Here is a 23,435-nt window from a genome sequence, read left to right as displayed (position 1 = left end):
TCTGCACAATGGTATGGTGTGGTTTCACATATATAGGGGGCGTTGTTCAGCTCATCAAATTTATTCTAAAATGGCAGCCTTTCCGAATGTCACCCAGGCAAGTATTGTTTATTTAAACTCATTTTAATTCGCCAATATTGATTTTATATAATAAACAATAGTTTTGTCGAATACAGAGTTATGTTATTAAATATGTAAACCGCTTTTGTTTGCGTTTAGAGGTATAATTAGGCTACAGAAATGAATCAATTTAGGCTCAAACAATAAAGTGCTGCAACTTTCCAGGGAGTAAACAACGCCCACAACCTGTCTACTTTGGAACATTCGTCTCATAGATTATTGGTGTCATGGGGCCTAGCCTAGACTTACCCTATTATGCAACATTTGGTATTTGTTGTATCGTTTGGTGACTGATAAACAACAAAAAGCTATTTTAAACTCGTTCGGTTCTTTGTTGCCATTTAGGCCTGCATATTTATAATTTCATGCTGATGATAATCTAAATCAGATAATTAATGACTGTTGTTTTGTTGATGACAATTGATCATTATATCATCATAATGAATGATTATTGATGATAATTTCTTTTTTTGCACTCGATCTTAATCTCTCATCTCATTCACAGCTAGGCAAGGCCTAGGCCTACTAGTCCTTTCACACAACAGTCTGTGTGTATTAATGATTACAGTATGAAATTATTTTTAACATTTTTTATATTACAATACAATAAATATTAAATATTAATAGCCATTACTAGGCCTAGGCCCTTATAGGCCTACAGTATTTTGTTTATAAAAATTCTTTCATAAATTAGCCATTTTAAATTTTCACTGTTTTGTTAAATTGTTAGATTTCGACAAAAATTAAAAAATATTATTTAACTAAAATCGGACAGCAATAAATTACATTTTATAATTTTGTAATTATTCAGAATAATAATAATATAGCAAAACATGCATTTTCCACTTTATATGCCTGTTTTCATTAAACCTATCAAATGATTTGCCCGTAAAAATAGAAGAAGGTTTTTATGAACATCAGGCCTTGTCTTTTGAAATTTATAGGTGTGCTACAAATTGCACTCCTCAATACATTCAGGGATACTGTACTCTAGGTGTGCTGTTTGTATAGTGTGTAGAAGTTTACCAAATTTAAATGTGTTGTAAAACGCACTCCTCAAGGGCAGTTTAGGAGTGTGTTAGGTGAGTGATCGCACTCGTTCGCCTTAAAAGACACGGTCTGAAATATGTGAATGTAAATTTCAATTTAAAAAACAGAAGAAAGTAATAACAACTGACTGATACCTGTTAATTGTTTGTGTGCAAAAGTTTAAATAATAATGAAAGTAAAACAAGGAAATAGTGTGTGGCAATGCAATCCTGAAATGACGTTTACAACCTTTATGAAACAAAGAATAGCCTAGAGGGAATTTTCAGAAAGGCCACATAAAAAAACCTTGTTTAGCATCATCTCCCCACCTGAATGTTGGACCAAACTTTTTTTTTTTTATCATTTTATGGATTTTATGATGACAATTGGTTTAGAAATGACATATTATTCAGTCAAAAGAAATGTTTAGTACTACAGTAGGTCAGTATTTTTTCTAATATCCTTTAATGAATATTATACCTCTTTAATTAAAATAATAAATAGTATGATAATAGACAATTCATCTGAATAAATAGCCTCTCTACACAAGAGTATAATGTGTGTAGGCACATGCAAAATGGCTACTGTATCACTACCAGTTTACTCTTGTAGGTTCAAAATAGGCTTTGCCTTTTCATCCAATTTTCCAATTGTTTCTGCAACAACAAAAAAGTATTCTTTATATTAATGTTGAAATATTATTTTAAAAAAACTGTGCACCTTTGTGTTCAAAGAGTGAAAAATCATGCATAAAACTTTCAACAATATCCACAATTTGTATAATGTTGGTTTTAGAAAATGAAAAGTACAGATATACAGTATGTGATGATGTACAGTACAGAACTAAATTCTTTTTTTGCCATTTATTAAATGCATCTTTTTTTTTAATTTATAGGTTGCTGGCAGCAACTTGACTGGCTATGAAGCCCTCTACAGACAGGTAGGTACTGTAAATGGGAAAATATTTTTAATTTGATTTTTATACAAAGATTAAATTTACATAAGTTAGTTGTTATTTTTTAAAACCCATTTTATTTTTGGTTCATAAAAAATAACTGCTACCTCACGGATATTCAAAACCAGATCCATTTTATGGATTTTATGATGACAATTGGTTTAGAAATGATTTACAGTAGTACTACAGTAGGTCAGTATTTTTTCTAATAATATCCTTTAATGAATATTATACCTCATTAATTAAAATAATAAATAATATGATAATAAAACTACTGAGACAATTCATCTGAATAAATAGCCTCTCTCTACACAAGAGTATAATGTGTGTAGGCACATGTAAAATGGCTACTGTATCACTACCAGTTTACTCTTGTAGGTTCAAAATAGGCTTTGCCTTTTCATCCAATTTTCCAATTGTTTCTGCAACAACAAAAAAATTATTCTTTATATTAATGTTGAAATAACATAAGTTGTTATTTTTTAAAACCCATTTAATTTTTGGTTTTTAAAAAATAACTGCTACCTCATGGATATTCAAAACCAGATCCATTTTTAATTACATTTACAAATCAGATGAATATGAAGAAATGATGACACATTTTAATTGCAAAAATGGGTGATAATTCTAAGTATCAATGGACATTCATACTACAGTAATGTAATAATAATAACACACTGTTTTGCACCTAAAATTAAAAAATATAAAGGGATATCCCAAAAGGGTCAGTTGACGACCTGTAGTTCATTTGAAATAGATTGACATAGTTTATTCTAATGCACAATTGTATGACCTACTATACGACCCCCGGGAGAGGTGCGTCATTTGTCCGATGTGCGTCATACCTTATGAATACCATGACGCACCCATGCGTCAATAATGTGACTTACCTTTAGGTGACCATGACGCACCCATTTTGACGCACTGTGACCATGTTTTTTATGATATTTTGGGTGGTATGGTAAAGTGACGGACATTGAAACACCATTGGTCATTGATTTGACGTACCATCTAGGTTTTTTGACTCGCCCCGTCAGTAATTATTTGTAAATGAGGCACCACTCCCGGGGGTCGTATAGTGGGTCATACAATTGACAAGTGCATAATATACTGTAAATGGTTAGACATTAATGGATTACTCCGCAAAACAAACATTAGATCCCTTTTTACTTAGAAAAATGTAGGATTGTTAAAGGTTTTACAAATGACAACATTTAGGCCTATATTGAAATTCATATTAGAAGAATGTTATGAAATGTTATTAAGAGTGAACTGTACCATTGTTAGTAATGCTCATCCAGGGCCATAAATACTCCCACTCATATGATCTTTAGCTATTAAGGAAAGCCTAGTTAATAAAGGATGTAGCTATTGTTCTAATTTTATAAGACTGCTAGTAGGTGTCACTTTGTAAATATTGGTACATGTCGCGTATCCTGAAACTGGACTCCATATAATACAGAAACTCTCTTAAAACCACGGCTGACCAATAGTATATTGGTTATTAACTGTTACAGCTTTAAATAGTAAGATCAATCAAACAAAGAAAAGGGAGAATGATAATACTTAGTATACTCAAATCCAGATTTTTCAATGAAACTTGGTACATTTAAGCTCTGTCTACATTACTTTATGTGGTATGGCCATATATGGACATGATGATGTCATATCACTTCCATATTTGGGTATATCACTACCATATTTGGGTACATCACACTTTTTTTGGTCAAAATAGTTTGATAGTGAAGACAGAGCTTTAGACAATTTATAATTTTCTGCATCACTATTAATATCATGTTTGCAATGACATTTTAACATAATTCCATATTTTATTATACTACTGTATATATAGTCATGCAAAGATGTAACTGTACTGTGTGGATGTGAGCAAGGTACCCTTTTTCATTTCCAGTCTATACTTTATAGTTATTACTATTAGTAGATTTCTTTGATTTTCACCCAGCCTACAGTAATTTAAACACATTACAAGAAAACTATAGGTCCCTGAAAGTGTTATTTTTCTTACCTACCCTAATTGGATTTTAACAAATATACTTCTCGTGCTACTTGTTAACCTAAATTTGCTTCATAGATTGGACTGTAATTTTGTCAAAACCAAACAACAACAAAATCAAACTTTCACAATCACGGTTTATACATAATTTTTATTTTTTGGTTATCCGCAACGAAGTTGCAGGATAACCTCTTGTGATTGTACGAAATCATCATCATCATCATCAACTTTTTATTCTTCTTCTTTCTTTCTGTATGATTTTTGTGTAACGCTTTTCTCTGAAACTTGCAAACATAACATTTTGTTAACTATGTTAACATTTTGACATTTATGTAACGTCGTCAAGCGAAGCTTTTCATGATGTTTACAATTGCGCAACGTGACGTACGCGCGATTTAACGATTTTCTCGTATTTAACATATGTCGAAAACCAAATAACATTTCAACTTGAAACTTTGCAAAAGTTTAATTTATATCATGCGCTAACTTTCTGTTGAAAAAAAATTGCGTGTTTTACACAAAGTTACGCGCGCACGTGCATTTAAAATTTCAAAATGCGCGAAACTAATTTATAATCAACTTTCTACGCGTTTCATGTCGTTTTAAGCATGTAAAAAATTCCCACGCGTGCGCACATTTTTACGTGTGCGGTGCGCACGTAGCATTGAAAACGTATTTTTTTCGCGTGATTTATGTTTTTCCAGCCTTTTCATGTAATTTTACCAAATTTTTAACAATTTCGACTTAAAGATACGTCATACGAGCACGTCGAATTGGACAATTTGCGCGCGTTTTTTATGAAAAGGTTAAAAAATTCGTTTAAAATATGCCTTTTTTTAAACAGTCGTAATTTCTAAACTAAACGGTCAACTTTTTGTGGATGGCATATTCTGGAAGTAGATGAGTTGTAGATATCGGATCAGGTATTAATATGGCTAACCGGACATTGTGACGTCATCGTATGGCCACGCGAATATAAAATTTAGGATTTTTGTATCTTTCGTCATAGCTCATCACATTGAATAGAGCGCATCTCCACTTATGCGTTTTCCATTTTCACCCCGATTTTGATATTGTCTAGGTCAATCAACTATCTTTCGCATGAGTGAAAAATATTTTAATTTTTATGACGTCATCATGCCTAAAAATTGAAATCACGTGTGGCATCAATTTCATCTTTACAGTAAATTTTAATCTGTTATAGCTCGTAAGAATAAAATGTGATAATCACGATTAAAACTTTTTCTGGAAGCTATTGGATTGTAGATACGAAATTATGTTAAAATGTTGCCAATCGGATGTTGTGACGTCATCATATGGCCAGTTAAATAAAAAAGGTCGTATTTTCATCTTTTGCGTCATAATTCATTACATTTAAAAGAGCGCGCATCAATATTTCACGTATTCAAATTTCTTCTACACGCTAATACGTTGTTGCTGAGATAATTTACTTTCAGAATTGCTACCTTCGCGTTTCATTTTAAAACCGTCAACATGTTAAAAATTGCAATAAATAGCGGGTCCCGTAATTTCACCTATTCTACACTGTATGTGATATGGATACAGATTAGACTGTGTATACTATATATGAATTTAAATAATAAAATTCAGCAATAACAACATATCATATTCTTCAGTTCAGGTCATAATGCCAACGTGAACACTTCCTTTTGTCCTCAACCTATCCCCTTAATGTTAATGTTGCACCACTTGCGCGGCGGATAACCAAACTCGTCAAAGTGACGAGTTACATGTCTAGTTATTTATTTATTTTTGTAGTTTGACAAATTTGGTGTTGGTCGGATTGGAGCAACTGATGCTGCTGTTTTTCTGAAGCGATCTGGTTTGAAAGAGTCAACTTTACACAAAATATGGGAACTGTCAGACCCTGGTGGCAGAGGCTACCTAGACAAACAGGCAAGTTTAAATATTCTTTTTATTTGCATACTGTACACTTTATCAGTGGGCCTAAGCCAAAAACACAAAGCATGAACACACACAAAAATAGAGAACTCAGGCCTTGTCTTTTAAAACGAGCGAGTGCGATCACTCGCCTAACACGCTCCAAAAACGGCCCTTAAGGAGTGCGATTTACAACATGCTTAACTTTGGTAAACTACACACCAAAATACAAACAGCACTGCACCTACAGCACCCCTGAATGTATTGAACTGTGCTGATATCATACAGGAAGAACAAACACACAGATAAGAAGAATACACAAAACAATTGTATGGTACACCACCAGGAATAGCTCTTAAATCCTCAAAGTGGAATTAGCTTCCTAGAGCAGTCCCCTCCTCCAGAAGATTATTGTTCAGAACTTAGTCCACCATGGGTCAAGGTAGCACCTCTAGAGCATAAGGCCTAATATTTGAATTCACTAGGCATTTTTAACATAGCACCTTTTACTAGGAATGCATTATCAAATTTATAAAGTGTCAATATAAAAAAACATTACATTTATTCACCATCTGTTCAATAATTCATTCATTTTATCCCCTAATAACTCTAACCTTTTATTTTAATCATGATTTATGAATTTTATAATGAAATTAATTTTTCAGGCAATATTCGTGGCATTAAAACTAATCGCTCTAGCTCAAAATGGAAAAGACGTTTCAATGGCCAATATCAATACACCTGTACCATTGCCATCTATGGTATGTGAATGTACTAATATATCTGTTTTTCAATTTTCATATTTTATGAATGTAAAACTGTTTGATTTAATGGTATTAAAAACTGAAGAAATCATTTTTATATGGGTCGATGGCGGCCACCATTCATTCAGCAGACCAGGAAATGTTTTCCTAATGGTGTACAAAGTATTTAATGTGTAATTGGCTTCAGTTTCATCTATTCAAAATAATTACAATTTAGTTGTATTTTTAAAGTTACTCAAAAGTTTTTCAATATGTTATTACTAGACCAACTACCCAATGCATTCTCCAAAAACTACCCCACCTGCATCAAGCTCACCAGAACCATGGCCAATCAAGGTAAACAGTTATTTTTTTTAAATATACAATAGTATGGTGGTCCAAATATGGTAGTAATATGAATGACATATCATGTCCATATATGGGCAAATCACATTTATTTTTCACATAAAGTTTGATAGTGTAGACAGAGCATTAAGCTGTTTTAATGATGTACCCATATATGGACATGATGATGCCATATCACTACAATATTTGGGCATATCACTACCATATTTGGACATATCACTACCATATTTGGGAACATCATACTTTTTTGTCTACTTTGATAGTGTAGACAGAGCATATACCTTTAGGTAGCTAGGGCCATCTATCAAAATCGTTATGTCTGTATGAGATAATAATTAATTATACTATTTGGCATCCTCTTAAAATATGTCATCATTAACATTGTCATTTTAGCCTGAAGAAAAAGTAAATTATGACCTCACTTTTCAAAGTTTGGGTCCAATAGATGGAAAGGTAACAGGGGATATGGTGAAACCAGTTTTAATGAATTCAAAACTGCCGTTGGAAAAGCTTAGCAAGGTAAGGTTTACTGAAAATATCAAATGTTTAACTATTCATTTAGGAAAAATTAACATATCTATGGTACCACTTACACTCTTAAGAACTTGACAAAGATTAAGCATGAATGTATAGTGGTGTATCTACTTCTACCAGTACTAAGCTATACTTGACTAATATGGTAATAATGATAATATCATTTAAAATCCAAAAATGTTTTCTGGCTTCAGGCCTACAAGATATTTGTTTTTATTACATCATACATATTTGTAAAAGTAACATTAAAATAATAAAACATCAGGAAAAAACAAAGGAGAAATGTATGAAGATGAACAAGCCAATTAATCCTAAAAAAAGAATTAGTTTCCTTTTGGGGGGCCGAATAAAATATTAAAGAACAAAACAACAAAGAAAATGAAGAAAATTTACTAATTTATGAATATATTCTGTCAGCAATTTTAATTATTTTAATTTTTAATGTACAGCATTTATTGTGCTTCACATTTCATTTTATTTCACTTTACTAATAACTTAAATAATAGGCTCCTGAAAATAAAAATATAAAATATAAATAATTATTCAAAAATTAGGAACTCCAAAAACAACAACAGACTTCATATAATAATGATATTTTTTCTTAACTAACCCTTTGTAATCAGTTGATAATTGTGTTTTCATTCATTTATTTTGTTTTTTTATTTAGATCTGGGATTTAAGTGATATTGATAAGGACGGTCTGTTGGACAAGGAAGAGTTTGCTGTGGTAAAAAAAATATACAATTCATGAAACAATTAAGCATAAACATTTCCATGTTGGTTTCCTTTTAGAGAACCAATATCCGCTTTTGTTTACAAATAAAGAATAATATTTGTAACAAATTAATGCATGTTCACACTATGAAGTGGTGCTAAAGGTGGAAAAATAAATAAAGAAAGGAAAAGCACTTAACAATACAAATCTTACAATAGTCATATCCACTCTAAAAAATATGTATTTAAACATAATAAAGAAAACGATTGATTATAATGTTTCTGAAATGCATTGTTCATAGTAATATCAAATGGAAATACATTTACATTTATACTATACAAATTCAGAAGATTACAACAAAATACACAAAGATACATTAAAAGCTAGGTTTATATATAATACATACAGATTAAAAACTGTTATCATAAAATTATTAAAACTATCAAAAATACAATATTAAAAAGGAAAAATTGCACAATGATATGTTACCTCCACAGTTCCCTATCTTTTTTGCCAGGGGTTGAAATGTATGATGGAGTGCTAAAGGTGCTAAAATTAACAAATAACACAGACAAAATAATACAGAATGCATCATCTCCACTTACATAATATTTTATCTGTTTTTTTTTTCATAAAGGCAATGCATTTAGTAAGAAGAGCTATGGAAAATGAGGCGCTCCCTGCTGTTCTGACACCAAATTTGATACCACCATCAAGACGAAAGAAGCCTATGTTAGCAGGAGCGGTTCCAGTGCTTCCAGGAGGACAAATTAGTGTACCACTTAAGAAACCAAGTTTTTCACCCCAGATATCGCCTACATCTTCACCATTGATTCCAGCTAAACAAACCCATGTAAGTATTACCATAGAGAAATAATAGTAATAATCTTTGTTTTAAATTGCAATGGTCTTAAGCTAGTTTGACAAAAAAGTGTGATGTGCCCAAATATGGTAGTGATGTGACATCATCAAGTCCATATATGGGCAAATCACCTTTTTTTGTCACATAAAATTTTATAATGTAGACAGAGCTTAACAGTTACAGTAAATGATTTGATAATGTAATAGAAAAAATTGGTCAGTAGAAAATATTTCATTTCAAAGTAAAAGTAAAAAATGTGTTTTATAGCATGCATGTGTATCCTTGTGATTTGATTGGTAGTTTTATATCACATGCCTTACAATAATAGATCTATTGAATGGTGATAGTTATATTCAATGGTTTTATTAAACCGTAGTTCAATATTAGAATTTCGTGTCAAATCAGAGTGTTACCTCTTTTAATTTGCTAGTTTTTGCCATTTTGCCACATTAACTAGAAAATTTAATCTGTTCAATTTGTGAAAATATTTTCCCAATCCTACTTATAAACAATCATTTTTTGTAAATAAAGTTTGATAGTGTAGACAGAGCTTAACTGTGTAATGAATATAATTACATATTTATTATTATTACATATTATATTGTTTATTTTTTAGCCCTTAGTTACTCATACACCAAGTTCCTGGGTTGTAACTGCTCAAGATAAAACAAATTATGATGCTGTATTTAAAAGAATCGATTCTGATGTTGATGGTTTCGTCACAGGAGAAGAGGTTCGAGATACTCTAATTCAATCAGGGCTACCACAGACAATATTAGCCCAAATATGGTAAATTTCTTTCCTTTTTTGTAATGCAATATAACAAAATTACTTTTATTGTACCTGGAGGTTAAATGCCTTTATTATTTTTGACGATTAAGCTTGTTGATATTTGCATTCTACTTTTGTGTCTTGCCTTTTGTGATCATAAATTACAGATGTCTCAAGGTCTGGTGAATAGCTACAGTTCTAAAAACTGCATATGTTGAGAAATATATATTACTGTACATTGATGATGGTAAAAGAGTTGTAATTGTTTGTAACTTCTGTGGAGTAGCTTTGCGTCTTGGTGTTGAGTAATTGGTCAGATGTTTTGCACTACTCTGATGTAATTTGTACTTTATACTAGGTAGAAGAGTTGCTATTGAACATGTGCATAATGAAATCCAAACACTCTAATGCCTCATGGGATTATACTTGGATTACACAGGCCTTGTCTTTTATGCGAACGAGTGCGATCACTCACCTAACACACTCCTAAAATGCCCATGAGGAGTGCGATTTACAGTTGGTAAACTTCTACACACCAAAATTCAAATAGCACACCTACAGCATCCCTGAATGTATTGAGGAGTGCAAGTTGAAGCACCCCTATAATTTTCACAAAAAAAGGCCTGATTACATTAACATTGGATTTATCATCAGATCTAGCCTAAATTAGAGGACTCATTATCATTATACGGTAATTTGTGAATGTTTTTTTAGGAATCTTTGTGATATAAAGCAAATAGGGAAGTTAAACTCTGAACAGTTTGCATTGGCCATGTATCTAGTACAAGAGGCAAAACAGGGTAAGCAGACGCCAGAACATCTTACATCAGAAATGATCCCACCGTCATCAAGGCCTAAGCCAGGGTCAGAATCAGCCATGCTTTCAGTAAGTAAATTGAATGGTTTATAATTTAAAAAATCAATATTATTTAGAAATTCGGTTTGTTTTCTGAAAAAAAAAAGAACTTTAGCGGAACTGAATGGCTGAATACAGTAAAGCAAAACATTAAGCACATACAAAATAAGCTATTAAATAATTAATTTACTGTTTACTTGATTAATTTGTTCTAGTGCAAAAAAACTTACAAAATCCCCTTCCCCCACCCTCTTTTTCTATAGTTTAAAGATACTTTAGCTTTTAGAACTAACAAATAAAGTGTAATGGAGTATAAGCAGGATGCTTGTAAAAAATTATAAATACTATTTGGTGATTTATATCCCAAGGTGGGCTTATAATCGCATCAGTATCTATTAGTAACAAACATTTCTCTCTCGCCACAGGATCTTGGTTTAGCTGGGGCAGTTGGCGTTGACTTCAATGCCATCAAAGAATTAGATGATCTTCAAAAAGAAATAGATGATTATAATAAAGAAAAGAATAGTTTAAAAGCAGAAATCAAAGAACAGGAAGAGCATGTTAAAATGAAAACACTTGAAATACAGGTACTTTAGTGAATGTTGTATATACTGTTAGCTTAGGGGTACTGTAGTGAAATGTGTATATACTGTTAGCTTACGGATACTTTTTTTGGAAGTACATAACTAACTAGGTCTATAATATTATTATTGTAGATTTTTGTGTATATATAACATACAGCACTCCCAAACTAAATCTAGATAACAAATTATGGTTTTCAAAATTAATATAATACAACTCATTTACACTTTTGTTTTTATAAGAATTGTACAGTAGTATCCATATATCAAAGGGATGCCTTCAGAACCTAACAAAGTGTCGCCTACATAGAGAAGCCATAGTTTTAAAAACATTATTACCCTTGACATAAAGTTTGCGATACACCACGTATATTAGTTCTGAAAAGAACTGGACGTTTTGATCAGTATGCTTTGATCGTCCTCAAGAGTGAGAATGCAGAAAGTCCTGGACTGGTGTACCGCAAACATTTTATATCAACATTTGATTTCGCCATGCAAACATTATAGGTGTAATTTCCCTTTCAAAGGAGAGTTTCTACTCTATTACATTGTTATCAAAGCTCTCCTCTTCCATACTTTTCTTATCACATGTTGTTAAACCCTTTATTTGTAGTCATTACAATCGGAACTTGACAGAACATCAACACAAGTAAAACAATTAGGAGAGGTCCTACTGTATTACATTGTTATCAAAGCTCTCCTCTTCCATATACTTTTCTTATCACATGTTGTTAAACCCTTTATTTGTAGTCATTACAATCGGAACTTGACAGAACATCAACACAAGTAAAACAATTAGGAGAGGTCCTACTGTATTACATTGTTATCAAAGCTCTCCTCTTCCATATACTTTTCTTATCACATGTTGTTAAACCCTTAATATTTGTAGTCATTACAATCGGAACTTGACAGAACATCAACACAAGTAAAACAATTAGGAGAGGTCCTACTGTATTACATTGTTATCAAAGCTCTCCTCTTCCATATACTTTTCTTATCACATGTTGTTAAACCTTTATTTGTAGTCATTACAATCGGAACTTGACAGAACATCAACACAAGTAAAACAATTAGGAGAGGTCCTACTGTATTACATTGTTATCAAAGCTCTCCTCTTCCATACTTTTCTTATCACATGTTGTTAAACCTTTATTTGTAGTCATTACAATCGGAACTTGACAGAACATCAACACAAGTAAAACAATTAGAGGACCAAAAGGGAGAGGCACAAAAGAAGCTAGATGAATTAGACCAACAGAAGGATAAATTAGAAGGATTATTAAAGGAAGTTAAACAACAGTTTGAAGAAGCCAAAAAAAATCTTGATGAATTGAAATTAGAAATATCAAATCAAGAAAAATCAGTTAAGGTGTGTAGTGTATATTTGTTTTGTTTTCCTTATTTGGTTGTTTTGGGTTGTGGGTTTGCCTCATTAAACATATTATATTCATAAAAACAGGAAACGATAACAATTGTATGGTTCAACTCAATATGAGTGAATTACTAGTACTAGTATTCATATTCAATATGTATAACTTCCATCAGTGTTTTTTTCTCAAAATTATGTGTGTAAAACCAGTTTACAAATTATAAAACATCTTCTAGACATGTAAGCCTACAATGACTCACCACAGCTAATGTGGCATAAAATGATATACTCAATAAAACTATGATCAATGATGTAACAAAATTATGTGTCAATAAAAAAAAAATTATAAAGCATCTTCTAGAAATGTAGGTTTAATACCCGTCTTAACTCACCATTTGCTAACTTGGCATAAACAGTATACTTAATACAAAACCATCATCAATGATGTGTTCAAATTGAGTATCATGAGTAAGTTGATCATGATGAACTGAATGTAGCTAAACTAAAAAAATAAACATTAAACAAACCAATTCTATAATGAAAATATTGTACACTAAAGAATTTTATTTTAATGTATTACTTTAAAGAACCAAGAAGACGAGGTTAATCGTGCTCGTGTGGAATTAAACAATTTACGCCAAGAGGAAAATCAGTTAGAACAACAAATTGAACAGGGCAAAGGTCAAGTTGATATGTTGAATAAGACATTAACAACAACCAATCAAGATATACAACAGGTTGGATATTTTAAACTATAAAATAATTACAATTAAAATAACTTGTATTTTATGTTTTGCTTCGTCTCTTTCCATAGAGTTTAAAAGACAATTCTATATGATTCTGAATATAAATATGAAACATTTTTATTATAATTTTGTCTGGATACATGTTACACTTATTCTCACAACAAATGAGCTGTTTTTGAAAAATGTAGAGTATACTTTTCTAAATTTGTTTGAGAATTATTACTGATGGTTTGGCCTACTCTGACGTATACACTGTTTGTGTACTACTATTAGCATTCATACAGTTATGACAGGGAAGGGCAAGCCAATTACTTTGCTCCCATATGTACAGCTACTTAGCGTAGTAGTTAACAATTTGATTGGAATTGTTAATGTATGTTATTTAATTTATGTGTAATTAATAAACACTATTTTTTCTTGTAGGTCCAAACAAAAATTAATATATTAAAAGAAAGTCAAAATAAACTAAATAACAGCATCACACAAATTAATAATGCCATCGACTCTGGGACGACGGCTGAAATATTAGCTGTACATGAACTAGACAAGATGGCGCTCTCACAAGACCTTGATGTCATGAATGTCCGACAACAGGTAGTTATTCAAAAGATTGTTTTTGTAAAGGCCAACTCAGACTGAAAATGTTAACATGTTTAAAGTTCTCGAAACGACCTAAAACTACGCCCGCGGCGCTATTTTTAAGACGACTTTTCTCACCAGGATTCAACTCAAACAGCATCAAGGAGACAAGACATTTTTTCGGGCCTTGGTGTACTATGCTGTCTGAGTTGGCCTTTACATAGCATCCAAATAGATTTTCAGTTACATTATAAAAATATAAATTATTACTATATATATAATCTGTTATATCAATTATAATGCAAATCACATAATGTCACATACAGTAGTTATATAAAACATACAATCAAGCATTTTTATCAAATGGAAATAAATTATTTTGTATTTTTATACTAGACTTTATAAAGTAATGTTTTTTAAGGTTGTAAACTCTCGTTCTTCTTTAAAACTACAGAAACATTGATAAATTACACTGTAATAATACAAACAGTCTAAAGCTAATTTAAATGCTTTTTTTGGTTTAAATTAATACATATTATTTCTCTCCAAAAATACTTCTGTCGTGATACCAGTCAACAAACTGAGTCCTCGCGGTGGAAGTAAAAAATAGGCGGCGCGGTTGTATTTCAAAAGAAATAGTATAAAAAATATTTTCCAAATGCGATAAGATTACTATTATGTGACCAACAATCGTCCAATCAAATGACAGGAATTTATTTAGGTGTTGTATAAATTGTTTTAATTTATTTTATAGCCCGGAGGAAGCCCAGGAAGTAGCATAACTAGTGGATTTAGTATGAATTCTGAAGTTACAGGTAAAATGGAAGATTTTGTAGAGGTACGTTTATTTAGTTTACATGTAGAAAAGAACCAATGCACATTTATCAAATATTCTTCACTCAGTACCTTAAAGTCCCATTCCCTACGTCTTTTAGATCTAATTTAAGGTCACAAACTACATTAAATGTACAAATAACTATTATATGGTCCTATTGCGATAACATTTTTCATCTTTAAACGGTTAAAACTGTGAAAAATAAGTCGATTCTCATACTTAGATAGTGCAAAATTGTTTCTCTCTTCTTATCATAATTTACCATAAAACATAACATTTAAGATAAGGAATAACCTGGTTTAATGTAATATATATGCATTATTTTTACAAAACATAAAAAATTTTTGGTACTGGGGCTTTAAGCTCTGTCTATACTATCAATTTAGTTTAACAAAAACATATGATGTGCCCATATATAGACATGGACATATTACTACCATATTTGAGCACTTTACACCTTTTTTGTCAAACTAGTTTGATAGTGTACACAGAGCTTTAGAAATGTTTTTTGTTTATTATATTTGACATGACAATTATTGTATTGATGTTTTATTAATTGTTGTAATTTCAGGATGACCCATTTAAAAATAAAGATGTTTTTAGTGGTCGATATGGCGGATCAGTCACACCAGATCCTTTTAAAACAACAGATCCATTTAAAGAAGGTATGTTGTAAATTCAACTTTTAAATCCAATAGCCTGTAGTGTTTATGAACAAAACTAGGATGTGAGAGGCATGTGTTTGAGATCTGTCTGCTTGTATCCTTAGGCAAGATTATTTACATTGCCTCATCCTTCGGATGGAACATAAAGCTGTTGGTCCTGTATACATACATTACACATGTGCACCATAAAGTACACTACTAGTATTAGAGTACAGGGATTGCCTCCCTGTGTGATAATTCATAGTCTTTGTACGAGATGACTCGTTCTACCACCATAATTAAGGAGTGATTGAGCTTCGAACTCTTGCCGATGTTATGGCCACTCACTCACAAGAGAGAACTGTCTTGTACTGATGAAGTCACCCAGTATGAATACAATTATTTTCTTGTATCGATGGTAATGTACTTGTACCAATTTCAGATCCTTTTAAAAGTGAAGCATTTCCAGCAGATCCTTTTGCTGGCGATCCATTCGGGTCAACTACTGATCCTTTTGGTTCCAAGACATCAACAGCTCAGGATGATCCTTTTCAATCTGATCCATTCTCATCAACAAGCCTTGTCAATGGTCAATCAGACAGTGAGTAGTTCCAAATATATATAATATATCAAATTTCCATGTAAAAATGAGCTGATTTTTTAATTGAAGATGTATTGGTCAAAACTGTTTAATAACAGCTATTCATTTTGATGTTTTATAGTTATTTAATTTAAGTCATATCATATCAGTAAATAAAGATTTTGCTTTGTAAAAAGACAAAATATACAGTTACATTCAACCAGAAACAATTACATTTTTTTTTACGAAAAGCTATAAATATAAATATATATAATTGTAATTGATAAAAAATAGTTTTAAACATTCATAAAAAGAAAATAGTAAAACAGTTGGATAATTTTAAAATTTATATATAATGTACATTAAAATGGTATATTCAATTAAAAAAAAAATGTTTTAATTATTTTATTTAAAGGGGACAATATATCTAATATTTAGTGTTATGTTATCTGAATGCTGTTATTATTTATTTTAAATGTGGTATTATGGTTGTTGCAGGTAAATCATCTAGCAATGTGTTTGATGCCTTAGATGCATTTGGCGGTAGCTCGGCCTTTCCCACAGATTTCTCTAACCAAGTAAGTTCTGTCATACTAACATGCTGTTAACTTTTGCTGTGTTGTACATTCATTGTCTCAAGCATCATGCCATATTCAGTTGATTTATTTTCATATTGCTGAAACTGGGGTGCTGTAACTGTGGTGGGTCCAGGGATTCGAAGTAGGTCAGATGAGGGGTTAGCAATTGTGAAATGTTAATCTTAGCCTATCTATACCTATCTTTTATATTGCAATTTCCGAAATGTAAGGGGCTGGCTGGAACCCCCTCCTTGTATCTGCCTATGGCTCATGTGCATACAAATTTTTAAAATGGCAAAGGACTCATGATTGGTAACCTCTGTATTCAAATTTGGTTTGGAAATTACCTGTATAATTTAACACATTTTTGAAAAACTCTGACATTCCAAAAAAACCTTCAATGCATCCAATGAAAATGGCAGAAAATGAGGAAGTTAAAAGTGAAAGCTGCATAGAAGTTGCTAATATGTGTATTTAAAAAAAAGTGATTATCAAGATAATTACTTTTTTCATGCCCAATTTATACCAACTTTAGAATGTAAAATTGAAATATACAATTGAGCGAGTGAGTGGCTGAGTGTTTAAAGACAGTGGAACCGTAATTACGTAGCCATAACATTGGTAAGGGTTCCAGGCTCGCTCAATGGTTCTGGTGGTAGACAAATCTTCTCGGATAAAGACTATAAACCGTAGGTCCAGTGTACATATAGCTCGTGTGCACTCTAAAGAACCCAGTACATCTTTCGAGGGGTTTACCCCGGTGTACTAGTCCACACAAACACAGCCACTCTCACACACAGCCACTGTGCAATTGGGACTGGACTGTTTTAGAGGTGTTTACCACCGGTTGGTCCACATCCTTCACTAATGTACATTAGTGAGAAGTTGAAAAAATAAACAATGTATGAAGCCTAAATAGAATGAAATCATCGTGTGAAGTGGAGTTTTCATTGGACATGCACATCATTGTATCATTTCAGAATTCCAAATCAGAACCATTTTCCAGTGATCCATTTAAAACCTCCGACGAAAGACCAGCATTACCACCCAAGAAACAACACTCAAAGTCAAAAACACAGGGTGCATTTCAAGCGTTCACAACAGACGCCAACGACCCATTTTCATCAAATAGCATTTCAAAAGATCCATTCCCATCTGTTGGATCAGATCCGTTTTCTTCTCTGATATCATCCACATCTACTAGCAGTGGAAAGGACCCATTCTCCTCCAGTAGCAGTTCAAAGGATCCATTCTCTATGGGATCGGCATCTTCTCAAGATCCATTTTCATCAACGTCAAATGACCCTTTTACATCTGGCACTAGTTCTCTTCCTAAATCTGGGGATCCTTTCGGACCATCTGGTGCTCCTGTAGAGAATACAGGAGCTGATCCTTTTGCTGGTTTTGCAGATTTTGGAAAGGTAAGTAGTGGTTATCGCTAGTTCCGCTGCCAGCGTATACACATCCATTTAAAAATAATTTAACTTTAAAAACATTGGGTGCACTAGGTGATGATGCTAAGATGCATAATACCATGGTACCATGTAGCACCACAGAAAAAAGTGCATCATTATGATTAAGAGAGAAAAAAAGATCTCATTCAAAATAATATGCCTGGTTTGAAACACGTACATTACTGCCTGTGTATAATATAACTTTAACATTTTTATTATCAACACTTAATTAAAACATGTTTCTTTTTACAGAACTTTTCCAAGTAAAGGGCCAATTTTTATGGTATACTGAAATTTCACATGAAACATATGTTCAATATAAAACTCATTTTTCAAAACGTTGTTCATTTTAAACATTTTAGATTTAACTCCACGTTTAACTAAATCACTCGCACTGTTGTTAATTGCTTAGTTTATTTATTTGCATTAATGTTAGTTCTAACACAGAGACATGTAGTCATGTAAAAGATCGATTCCTATTGGTTGCTTTTTCCCCTTTTTTTGTATTAGTTTAATAGTATGACACTAAGAAATTCAGAATATTAACATACTGCAGATAGATAGTTCCTCCTTTTAAATACATTGCTGATGTTTCAAGGTTTAGGTGGTACAATAAAACCATTAATATACTTCTAATAATTAATATTAAACCATGTAGCTATAAAATAATTCATCTATAGCTCTATGATTTATTAAAATAATTTTCAGTTCAGTTTCTTTATTTTTATTTAACTATAAACAATTATAATAATATAGTTACAAATCATTTTAGTAATACTTCATTTTTATTCCCATTTATGTTTCGAAAACTGTTATTAAATTATTCTTTACTAATAATCTCATGAGCATGTCATTTTTTTGGCCCATGTTCAAATTAATAAAGTTAATATAGTATGATCATATCATGATCATAATAGTTAATCTTATATTTATGATCTTCATAGAAAGTTCCATTTGAAAATCTGCATATTATTTGTCCAGCTGTAGCCCGATTCCAGCTCTAACCTTTTGTTATGAGTTCTGCGGTGCTGACATCACGACAGTACGTGGCGCTGTGTGGTTGCTAACCAACCAAAAAATGCGTTCAACCTGCCTGAGTGACTCCAAGGTCACCAATGGTTTGAAATAGGCTTATTGAAGTAGTCATTTTAAAACTTAATAATTTTCAATAAAAACAAACTAAAATTTCAAAAGATCACTAAATATTTGTTTTTAATAATCTATTTATTCTTCAACTACAGTTAAGTTTAAAAACATAAAGCTAAGATACATAATTTGATAGAAATACAAATCTATACAGTTTATCAACATAGTAGCGTTGAAAGAATTTTTTGGTTGAGTAGCAACCATGCAGCACCTTCTATCGTTGTGACGTCACACCGCAGAACTCTATTGAGAGGGAACAAAATCTTGATGAAATAATAGGTCTAATCCCTTCCATATTTGTTTCATGCAGTACTATATTTTTAGAAATGTAAACAATAATGTCTGGAAGATGAAACGCGGCACAATAAGTGGTTTTATCAAAGCTCTCAGTAATAGTTGAATAAACACTTTGACATTTTACCCATGTGATCATCTTATGATATATAATGATTTTTAGACATATAGAATTCACATTGTATATGAAGTATTTAGTACAGTATTCATTTCAAGCCAGTATTCAGAATAGTTTGTAGGTTTCGAAAAATCATTTTCCTCAGTTTCAATTTCATACTAGAGACAAGTAAAGCAGTAAAAGTGACATTTTTTGGTCAATCCTACCTTGTAAAACCAGCAGGCATTTGTCATCAACTAGGCTAGACCTTTAAACACTTTTTTCTTCCATTGTCCCTAGTCCATATTGTTTACACTGTTTAGCGGAAAATGAACTTCCCTCTGTAAAGCGTGGTTCCCACTAGCAACGCAAAACAAGGACGTAACGCAACGCAAGTGAACTGACCAATCACAAGCGATGGCTTATTCGCTTTTGATTGCTAACTGTCTATAACTTCGCTTGTCATTGGTTAAAACGCTTGCGTTGCGTTTACGTCCTTGCGTTACGTTCTAGTGGGAACCAAGCTTTACAATCCTGGCTACAGCCTTGTTTTTAAAGAAGTATAATATATAATACGGTATATAAATATACTGTAGTAAATTACAGTGTATTTATATCTGTAAACAATGATTTTTGTATTCATCTTTCTTCCATAGTCGACCAGTCCCTGCCCCCATTATCTCTCCTTGCTACCTCTACTATTAGTATTATACATCCTTTGGATGGACCTAATGTTACACAACCTTTAATCTATTTCACAGTTTGACTCAAATATGACAGAGGAACAACAATTAGAATGGGCTAAGAAAGAAAGTGAACAACTTGAAAAGGATAGACAGACATCGGCCTTACAAGAGGAAGAAGATTTGAAAATTGCTATCGCTTTAAGTAAAACAGATACCGGATCTTCTGACATTTAAAAGTTGTTAACAGAAAATATTTAAATTATGCTGCTCCCTCCATCTTGGAAAATGATTTTTTGAAGGTCTTGGGTGCATGATGAAATCTAACCGTGTGCTTTCTTGCGATTTCAATTTAACATAAGAACAACTCATAGGGCCTACTTAGTCTTAGTTATCCAATCAAGTTAATTGGTCTATGAAGCCAACTTAGCAAGTAAATAACTAAGCATGAAGTGGCCAATAAAGGCACAAGTTAAGCAGGAACTAAGTTTGTTTTTGCTGGAAGAAAACAAAGCACTGATGGTAACAATTATTCAGGTGGATGAGGATGTTGAATACAATTAGATTCACCAAATGTAAATTGAATCAAAAAAGCTGTACAGTAAATCTTTGCCACCCATCTGTAGTACTTGTGTCATATTGCTGGTAAATAGAAATTCTAAGGTAACACTTGACTTTATCTGAATATTTTTATTTGAATGCTATTGTAAATTTAAATCATAACAGTATTTGTTTCAATTAAGGCTCATGTGGCTCACTGTTAATACACTCCATGTAATATTCCGACTGTGAAGTATTGTAGTTTTAATTTTATAATATAACTAAGTTTGTGTAAAATACAGTCAAAACATTTTCCATCATCTGCGAAATTATATTTGTTGGGGAAATAATATATTACAAATTATGGATTTCTTTCCTTGCATAAACTTAAACACAATTGTATACTGAATCCCAATTACAATGGGATATTTTATCTTTTTGTGACCAAGTATATATACAGTTAATTTGAAATATTTGATTAATGCAAAATGATTGTGCTCTTTTTCGATTGGCTGAAACTAAAATTGCCATATTTCCCACCGCTGTATTGTTGTTAGGCGACTATACATAAATATTAAATAATTGTAGTAAATTGTGTTATAAATATGATTGTTTGAAAGATTCAAATGGTGAATTCGCTTATAAAATGACAATATTTTAGTATAGCATAACATTTTTTATGCAAAGTATAATCAGACCGTGAATTACTTGTAAAGAAAAAAACACTTTTAAGGCAAACAATCATTAAAAGTATTAAATAATTAATATACAGAAAATAGAAAAAGAATTTGGCTAGGTTACAGTGACATTAATAATTAGGCTATTACTGGTAAAAATACAAAATATACTCCAATATAATAAAGGGGATTATGATTTTGTTTCTTTGTTTTGATTGGAACATAGATTAGCATTGGGTGCTCCATTTTAAGACAATGTAAATGTACTATAAAAAATGTACATTTTATTGTTGGTATGACAAACACATTTCTATATGGTTTGAAATAATATATGATTTGAAATAATATATGATTTGAAATAATATATGATTGAAATAAAAAAAAAGTATACAAGTGATATTCTATGTTATAGAATGTTAACCAACACTGCCCAAAGGCAAACATGCAATACAGTTTTTATTTTATTATTTTTTATTCCTTTTATTTAAGATATTACTATTTGATATTTAAGACATGGTCCTTTCAGTTATATAATAGTTGGGTTTCATGGGAATACTGAAGCATTAGCTGAATCTATTAGGCACTTGCTATTGTCACAGTCACCGTACTGTTGCCAATGTTGGGTATGAATGCTATTAGGCATCTTAATGTCTTAATCGACGTGATAAACAGTGCGTCTTAAGCTATATCTACACTATCAAACTTTAGGTGACAGAAAAATGTGATTTGTCCATATATGGATATGATGATGTCATATCACTACCATATTTTGGCATATCACTACCATATTTAGGCACATAACACTTTTTGTCAAACTAGTTAGATAGTGTAGACAGAGCTTTATTCTATTTCTACCTATACAGGTAACTAGGCAATATTGTTAATTATAGTTACTTCCATTAGGGCAAACTTGCAAATGGGATAATGTAATTTTCAATGACTAAAAAAATGTTAACAAGTAAGATTACAAAATCATACGTGATAATCAGAGGGTCCAATAATAAGTTTGATATTTTTGTATAAAACTGACACTCTAAAAAGTGTCATTATGCTGCCAGGTCATCATGATTCAATATTTCAAACTTTATTTGTTCATCTTCAGGAATATTAACAAATAAAGTTTGAAATATTGAAGCATAATGGCTTGCGTTTTGTTTTATATTATTATGATAATGTTATTAAAAAATGAGTGTTGCATACAAAATTGTTAATTGTATTTGGCCATTTTGAAATCTATTAAAACTGTGATTTTTTTTTTCTGGAGTTGATCAGAAAATTTTTCTTCAAGACCACAAACATACTATACATATACATGTGTTTTATTTCTGGCTATAGTAGGCCTATTGTTGCATTTTTGGCTTTGCAGTTGCCTTAAGAAACTTGTTAATTGGGAGCATAAATAAAACTTAAAATGTTGGTATTAGGTTCTTGGGAACGCAATTTCAAAAGAATGTTGGAAAAGCTTAAAATATATATATATATTATATTTACTGTATTTTATAGAATGACATAAATTACCCAATCATATGTATTTTTCCAAATTTAACCAGATCATGTAGTAAAGGATAAAGGAAGAAAAGCAGTTAAATATATTTATAAGCTTCCATAGAGAGAGAGAGAGAGTAAATCAAACCTTTTTTGGTAATACAGCAAGTGCTAAAAATATGTAAAATAAATATTTTTTAAACATCCGTTTGGAAACAACAGTTTAGAACAAGAGCATTGTGCTAAATTGAGGTTCTGTAAAATATATGTTAATTTAATC

The 23,435-nt window shown here is 31.6% G+C and overlaps 1 protein-coding gene across 2 annotated transcripts; it reads left to right on the top strand.

Annotated features, from left to right (window-relative positions):
- The first annotated feature begins 2 nt into the window (after positions 1–2).
- LOC140052661 (uncharacterized) lies at positions 3–23,147 on the top strand. 2 transcript variants are annotated; one of them, XM_072098333.1, is made up of 21 exons: positions 3–97; positions 2,045–2,089; positions 5,898–6,035; positions 6,686–6,781; positions 7,049–7,120; positions 7,523–7,648; positions 8,331–8,390; positions 9,016–9,231; positions 9,857–10,029; positions 10,726–10,897; positions 11,293–11,454; positions 12,608–12,817; positions 13,405–13,554; positions 13,987–14,157; positions 14,897–14,980; positions 15,549–15,642; positions 16,064–16,222; positions 16,700–16,779; positions 17,760–18,200; positions 18,486–18,516; positions 20,532–20,619. In XM_072098333.1, exons 1-20 carry the CDS (start codon positions 14–16, stop codon positions 18,498–18,500), a joined length of 2,748 nt encoding a protein of 915 aa, XP_071954434.1. In that variant the 5' UTR covers positions 3–13; the 3' UTR covers positions 18,501–18,516; positions 20,532–20,619. The 2 variants fall into 2 exon arrangements, with proteins under 2 accessions (XP_071954434.1, XP_071954433.1); XM_072098332.1 differs by lacking the exon at positions 18,486–18,516 and having other exon boundaries at positions 9–97; positions 20,532–23,147.
- Positions 23,148–23,435: the final 288 nt, after the last annotated feature.

This window comes from Antedon mediterranea, chromosome 6 (assembly GCF_964355755.1).
Source record: "Antedon mediterranea chromosome 6, ecAntMedi1.1, whole genome shotgun sequence".
Taxonomy (NCBI): Eukaryota; Metazoa; Echinodermata; class Crinoidea; order Comatulida; family Antedonidae; genus Antedon; species Antedon mediterranea.
The sequence above is the reverse complement of the archived record's forward strand: the minus strand, read 5'-3'. Positions and strand labels throughout refer to the sequence as shown.

Excerpts from the sequence above, each read along its gene's own strand:
- LOC140052661 (XM_072098332.1), top strand. The coding sequence starts at position 14 with ATGGTGTGGTTTCACATATATAGGGGGCGTTGTTCAGCTCATCAAATT. Across the intron at positions 98-2,044 it reads CCTTTCCGAATGTCACCCAG|GTTGCTGGCAGCAACTTGAC; the intron begins GCAAGTATTGTT and ends TTTAATTTATAG. Across the intron at positions 10,030-10,725 it reads ACAATATTAGCCCAAATATG|GAATCTTTGTGATATAAAGC; the intron begins GTAAATTTCTTT and ends ATGTTTTTTTAG.